Source organism: Ascaphus truei, chromosome 5 (genome assembly GCF_040206685.1).
Source record: "Ascaphus truei isolate aAscTru1 chromosome 5, aAscTru1.hap1, whole genome shotgun sequence".
NCBI classification, from domain to species: Eukaryota; Metazoa; Chordata; class Amphibia; order Anura; family Ascaphidae; genus Ascaphus; species Ascaphus truei.
This window is the reverse complement of record NC_134487.1, coordinates 209,564,673-209,572,172: the sequence shown is the minus strand read 5'-3', so window position 1 is coordinate 209,572,172 and position 7,500 is coordinate 209,564,673. Positions and strand designations below refer to the sequence as shown.

The 7,500-nt window shown below is 40.2% G+C and overlaps 2 protein-coding genes across 4 annotated transcripts in view; one reads left to right on the top strand and one right to left on the bottom strand.

Annotated features, from left to right (window-relative positions):
* Positions 1-7,500, top strand: part of CTNNA1 (catenin alpha 1) — a 48,195-nt gene that overhangs the window by 22,979 nt on the left and 17,716 nt on the right. The gene's annotated exons all lie outside the window — the stretch shown is intronic.
* Positions 4,320-7,500, bottom strand: part of LRRTM2 (leucine rich repeat transmembrane neuronal 2) — a 4,564-nt gene continuing 1,383 nt past the window's right edge. Inside the window, exon 2 of the mRNA XM_075601629.1 lies at positions 4,320-7,500. This exon is cut by the window's right edge and continues 757 nt beyond it. Coding sequence (XP_075457744.1) covers positions 6,729-7,500 — 772 coding nt within the window. The 3' untranslated portion in view covers positions 4,320-6,728.

Below are 7,500 nucleotides of genomic sequence, written 5' to 3'. Positions count from 1 at the left end.
ATGCTGTTTGTACTGTAAAATGTGGAACTAAATTAAAACGAAGACAAGTATAAGTTGTCGTCCTTCCCCCTTCTTGGCCCTCTGAGGTGGTGCGGTTGGGGGTGGTTTTATGGTAGAGCAGTCACTTGATCTACCCAGAGTGTCTAAAAGTAACTACAACATCCAATTTTATTTTTATTTTATTTTTTACTTCAATGTTATCCTGCTTAGAAAAAAGAAATAAGTCCAATTGGGGTAGTTGTTAGCCAACAGACAAGGGGGGAAGAACCCACTCGACCTCTGTGAAAGATGCGTTTATCGAGTGCACTAATAGCATGCACTCACTAGCCGCTTATTATGTGATTAGTATATGTGTACCCCTGTAGGGGCCAATGGAATGAGAATAGTCCCTAACAGTGTGGGATAACTGTGATGTTAAAAACTGAGTCATGGACTAGATTAAAAAGTATGAGACAAATATTCTATCCACAATACCAGTGATAATAGTCACTGGAGTGGATATAACCTGCTTTTTGTTTAGTAGTTAGCCAGTCAGATTTTAATATTTTATTTTCATACACTGAAAACAAAATGTTTATCTGAGAAAAATTGTTGGAAATAAAATGTAAGATTTCTACTGCAGTAAAATGTATAATTTTTTTTAATAACTTATCTGTTCTAAAACTGGGCTCCCTTTAAAGCTGCAGTTCAGTCCATATCCTGCATGTGTGTTTTTTTTTTTAATAAATCAGTTCTGTAGTAAAAAAAAATACTTTTAGCATTTTCTGTTAAACAACAACTTTGAAAGACCAATTTTCTTGTATTCTATTTTAACAGCCATTTGCTAAGGCACTGCCCCTTCATGTCCTGTCACAAGCCCTAGCACACCTCTTTGTCAGCCCTGCCCTCCCTCTAGCACAGGTCAATGCAGGATTGCTCATGAATATTCATGAGCTTCCACTGAGAGACAGAAGCAGAAGAAAAACAGATCCCTTCACTAATTATGTCACTGTCAATGATTGTACACATGAAACTATTGAAGTAAAAAAATAAATGAAATAAATTTTAAAAAAACAAAAAACTGAACTGCAGCTTTAAGTCCAGTCTTTCAAGTCACCAGCAAACCAGGTGTTAAAGATGTCCAGCTATGCCAACTGAAATCTCTTATCGTGTTGTTTTTAACTGAAAATTGCCTATTTGAGAACTGAACTTGGTGCACCCTGATTTTAGTGGGTGCCAGGTCAATGAATGCTACTTTGTTGGTACATGGTACATAACTCGAGCTTTGAAATTGCTTTTTTTTTGTCACGTCTCAAACAATTATTTATTTTGTTTGAGACGTAAATAGGGTTGACTTCAAAGTGTATCTCTGTCGACTATAATAAAGCAGATTATAATAATTTGTGGTGCCGAAACTGTGGGGAAGTTGTGAATTACCAAGAAGCGCAATTGTAGTCCAAGGGCGACTGGCCTTGATGTAGCCCATAGACAAATGGTTGGTGACACATGCACACACTGTCTCTGACTGACCTCAACACCCTAATAATTGGTAACAATTTTGTATTGATATTTTCAAAGCTTTTACGCAAGTAAATATTATTTTTAGTAGGGCAACAAAATGCATTGTGTCCAGAAACTGAAAAAAAATAAAAAAAAAAAATGTAATGCTAAAATTAAGTCTGCCCAATAAAGAAAATTTTTTTTTTTTTAAATTTTATTTACTTTTTACAATTCTGTCACTGTGCACGGTACACAATAATGTGATATTAATGAAAATATTACGACTTGTACTTATACATGACAATTTGAGTGCTACAATAAAATTGAATTTACTTTCCTGCAACTTGAATTTGGGGGGAGCCCCATGGAGCAGATCTGTGCTATTACTAGTTTTTGTCCACTTTAAATAAATATTTGCTTGGTGGACACTGGCCATGGGCTCAGATCTGCTGCGGGGCAGCCAATAACAATACTATTATTTATTTTTATTTTTTCTAAACATGGCGTGCTTCTCCCAATAGCAAAACACTTAACAAATGCATTGGTGACCCCATGGCCTTAACAGTATTATTTTTGGTATACCAACACACACAAAACCTTTTAAATGTCTCGGTAAACTGGAGATTCCCAGAGGGTGAGGACCAAGGATCGACCTGGGGTTACCTTCCAGTTCAGGTAAATACATCCCTACCAAATGCCTTGAGAACCCCTAGGACTGCTGCCTTCAAATTTAAACAATTGATATTTGGCTTAAATCTATGTATCTATTCAGAGAGTGCATTATGCCTGAAGCTTAAACTAGTAGTACTTTAATTTTTTTTTTTGCCTTCTGTAGAAGCATACAACAATGTATGATTTATTTCCATATGTCCCTGAAACATGCACATCATCTAAAAATTGGTCTATTCAGAGTAGAAACTTTTTTATTTTTATTTTAAATATCACCAAGTATACCTGTAAAAATATCAAGGTGCGCAGTCATACAGTTGCAATGGCTCTGAAAAATGTTATACAAATTGTAACAGTTTATTTACTCTTTCCACTTAATAGTTTGATTTTGACATTTCACATGTCCCAAGAAGACGAGAAATTTATTTCTCTACAGTCCCTCCACGTCAGCGCATTATATGATGGATATTCTCCTCCCATCTGAAAAGACAGGCTCCTCTCTCCCAACCCCCCCCCCCCGCCCAGACAATTGTTCGATAGCAGCCAGGAAGCATGCAGCCCTGCCCTTCACACGAGGGGCTACCTGCCTCGCTGGCAGACACTTTGAACCATGTGGGGGGGGGGAGGGGGAGGGGCGGGCGGGAAGAGATGCTTGAGTGGGAGAGTGCTCTCAGCCCTTTGTTTCCGGCTGCTTCTGTCGACGGACGTCAGACTGCGGGAGGACAACGCTGGTTGATAGGACTACGTGATGGAATTTTGGGGGGGAAAGACCACCGCATTCAAGATACCGTCAATTCGATGCCCAAGAGTCCTTAGAAGTCACAGTCTCTTCATCAATGTTTGAGATGTAGTGGAACAGCAGGTGATCGCAAAGGTACCCGAGGATCAAACGGGTCAAGGCTTCCATTCTATCTTTTTGGCATCGAAGAAAGAAGGATCTTTTTGTGCAGTGGACCGAAGAATTTGAACAATGTGGTCAAAAAGACACACATGGAGACGGAATCCATCAGGTCAATCCTAGATAATGAGGGGAAAAAAAAGGATATAGATATAGCATTATAGACCCAGGGAAGTGGTCTTTGGGTCAAGGATTTTTAATGGTGACTATTCACAGTTTGAGTCAACAATCAGTGGAGCTCATGGTGTCAAAACACCCAATACCATTTTATGTATTTTTGAAGTGAAACTTCTTTAGCGGCGTCAATGTAGATTTGCAGACGGAAGTGACATCACTCCTGGCAGAAGAGGCAGTCAGTGTTGCCAGCTTTCACCAGGAGTTAGCGCTGGACGGTACATACATACACCAAACCCAACCCCACTCCCCCCCCACCCCAAAGAGATCAGAGTGCTCTGTCCCAGCAGCTCTGAGGGGGGACAGTGCTGAGCGCGCCGTGTCCTCGGAGGGAGGGGGGAGAGTGCTTCGGGTTGGGAGAGCACTGAGCGCGGTGCCTTCGGTTGGGTGCACCACACTGACACACACACACACACACACACACACACACACACACAGTGATACATGTGCATGCACACACACACACCACACGCACACGGAATTCAGTTACTTTAAATATAGAAGTGCAAATAGCTAAAACACGCATTCTAAGTCAAACTTCATTGCGTTTTGGCACTGAAATTGTTTTTGATTAAAAACATCACCATTACAAATACAATTTCTGTGACAAAACAATAACAAAAGACAAAAGTTTCACTTAAAATGTGAGTGCTCGGTGCGCGCACTTTTTTTTTTTCTTCCTTTTTTCTTCTTTGTCCATGCCCGGAGATCACCAGGTATCAGGAATAGGTGCTCTAACGAGAGATTGTCGTTTCTCATTAGTATATCTTTCCACCAATTCCCTTAATCGGAAATACATCATCCAGATGTAGGAATGTTGCACCTTACGCGAGACCGAAAGGGAAATTCGAAGTCAAATAATCTTCTCTTCACAAGTGATAAATACACTGATAAATACCAGGAAACCAGTGACAGACAAGATGTATTACAAAATATGGTCAATCTTCAGATTATGGGGAACTAAGAATCGGGTAGTTCCGCACTTGGCATCAATCCCAAATATCCTGGATTTTCTTTGATGGATTTAATAAAAGCCTCAGTCACTCTACTCAATTTTCAAGTAGCGGCACTCTGCATATTTTTTTCAGGAACGCTGAGGTGTTTTTTTTTTTTTTTTTTTTATAGCTACACGCAAAATAAGACCTAGAATCGCAATTCCGATTCCACTGTCGGAATTAAATTTGGTCTTGCAAGTATTACAAATGTCTCCTTTTGAGTGACTACTGTTAATAGCCATCATATGGTTAACATTGAAGTCTGTCTTTCTCATGACCATAACTTCAGCAAGAAGAGCAAGTGAAGTTAGAAAGTTGTCTTGTCCCTCCCTTTTTAGCATTTATCACAACAATGTTGTGCTCAGGACAATACTTCCTTGACATGCAAAAGTGGTTTCATCGGTTCACAAGAATGAAGACTTAGTAATACCTTTTTTTCTGCCCAAATCAGAAGGAAGAATGCGTACACTTCAGATGTATTTAAAGTTCTCAATGTCCTTTTATTGAACCAGAAATCTATTCATTCTCCTTACCAGAAAGCCGGAGGGAGAAACGGCAACCAAGGCAGTGATGGCCAAATGGATGAAGAATGGCCATCAAAGAAGCATATAGAGCACTGGGAAACTCACCACCGAGTTAATTAAAGGCCCATTCTACCAAAGCGATCGGAACAGCCTGGGCTATGAAATAGCATGCGTGCGCAGAACAAATCTGCAAAGCACGAATATGGTCATTCCTACAAGCGTGCACGAAGGCTACGGCCCCAGTCCTCCCTGCTGCGCGCATGACGGCGCGTGCAGAGACTACAGCCGCGATTGGCGGTCTGTACGGGAGCGGGGGCATATCTGCCCTGCCATTGGATGTACGTCGACCACGAAACGGCGTTGGCAGAGGAAGACAAAATTCTGGTCTTCCCTGCTAGCGTACGTGTCAGTGCTTTGCGCTCCCCCGCCCCCACACACAGCCTCTGGGGCCTGCTCCATAGAGGGTTCTGCTGTGGTGTGTAGCGCGTGGTGCCGTGACCACCCGGCACTCAGCCTTAAGTTGATCACTGGTGCGTAAGTGGTGGCCTCCAAACCTCTGTCCCTTCCAACTTTCGGCCCATTGCAAGAGCATATTGGGCATGGCTAAGACTGGGGTGGAGCTACAGGCTGATCCTCGTGTAATGAGATGTGATAGGGAGAGATATGGTGGTTGTGGGTGCACGAGATGAGATATGAGCACAGCGGTTATATGGGGCAATAGGAGTTGTGCGGTAGTCGTTATATGGTAATAGATTATCTGCAGCCTGTTTAGGGGCCCTTGATGTATATCATGTAGCTCACCACTGAATTAGATATATTCGCATCTGTTGAGATTGCCTTTGGAAAGGAAGTCCTCTAGGCAGCAGTATCACCATCAACCCAATTTTTTTTTCCTCCTTGTGCAACTGCTTATGTCATGTGCTGACATGGAGTGACGGAAGAGAAAACGGTAATTTTACTCACATTTTTTCTTTTCTCCTGGTCCCTCCATGGCAGCGCTTGCCTAGTTCCCATCTCTATAAGTATTTATTTTTTTATTATTATTATTTAGAAGCAGATTTTGCTGTACATTTCCTCTCGTATGGTTCTATAATTAGGTTTTCTATGGAATCGTGTGTGTATATATCTATATCTTGGCTAGATGTACAATTGACCTGAGGCATAGGAGGGGCTTATGAGGCCTCAAATAGATCAGACGTGTGTGCCCAACCTTTGGGTTGGAGTAGCATATTCCTCATGTCATGCGCTGTCATGAAAGGACCAGGAAAAAATAAATTATTGGTGAGTAAAATGTTGGTTTTTAGCCAAAAAAAAATCACATACATGAAGGGTCCACAGTTTTCTGTTCATTAAAGTTTACATCAAACTTGTATCATATTTTTCTATAAAAATTAATAGCTTCTAGGAACCAGTCTCAAATGGTTATTTTAAATTATTTATTCATGGATTTACATATTTCTATAAATTATGCAGTGAGCATACCTCCAAGTCGCAGATTGCTCTTGCCACTAAATTTCAGTTGTATAATTGCGTCTAGTTTTGCACTGTGATCACTTCAAATGTTATCATATTTGAACACATGTTGAGCCAATTAAAATAAATTGTATAAGTAGGTGGTATCTGGGAGTAATTTTAGTACACAGGAAAGATAATGCTTTGTATGCCTGTCCAGTTTTATTTCCAAGGTGAGCAATATTTTTTTTTTTAATTGCATCAGTCACCATTCTTTCATTTCTAAATATACATTGAATCTCCACCCCGAATCCAACGTTATTCAAGTGCCAAAACAGTTGTAACACAGGGGGCATTTGCTTCTCTCTGCCCCTTCCCCACCCTCACCCCAATCCCCACAGCATAGTGGCAGTGTACAGCTATGTATCAAACTGTCAAATAAAAATGGTTTAGGTTAAGTAGAAAATGTCCGATCATTGTTAATATCAAGAAAAAAATTAAGGTAAATGAACTACTGATATTAAAGACCATGATTAACTATACCTCACATTCTTTGTAGGGGAACTGTTGACATTTGCACTGTCCATAGCTATTAATGATGATAAAAGGCCCTTCATGAGTGGGTTCAAAAGCATAATATGGTCCTTGTTCAGATGTACTGGACACATGGGTTTGGGACTTTAGATGTTTGTGGTTTTGTAAAACAGAACATCGTCTAATTTGTCTTATAGTAGGATGGCAACATTTTCTATAAATGAACACAATGAAAATAACAAAAAAGAAAGAGAACAACAAAGCCATTGTCCCAGTAATTACCTGTTGATTGAAAATAGCAGTATCTAGTTCAGGATAGTGTTCTGTGATATCTACCATGACTGTAGTTGCCAGTTCTTTATGCTCTAGTTCAGTTGAGCCTGATCTTACTGTATAGTCCGTGGTAAGAAGTTTCATACTGGATACCATGGATGTGACACTTGTAGATGAATTCCAGCACATCTGAAATCCGTAGACTGCATCCAGAATATCTTCCCCTTGTGTATTGTGTGGACTGTGACAATGTATTGAATGCTCCAATCTGCCTTTAAAATCCCTCAACCAAGTGGCTAATGGACATATTTTTGGGCTGCACTCCCATGGATTACCAGATAGACCTATTGTAGTTAGGGACTTCAGTGAATTCAAGAAGTTTGAATCAAAACCTTGAAGCTTGTTGTTATTAATAAGTAGTATTTTAAGAGAAGGCAATATTTCAAAAATTCTCACATCAATGGTTTTGAGATCATTTCCAGTTAAATCCAACTTTTGCAGG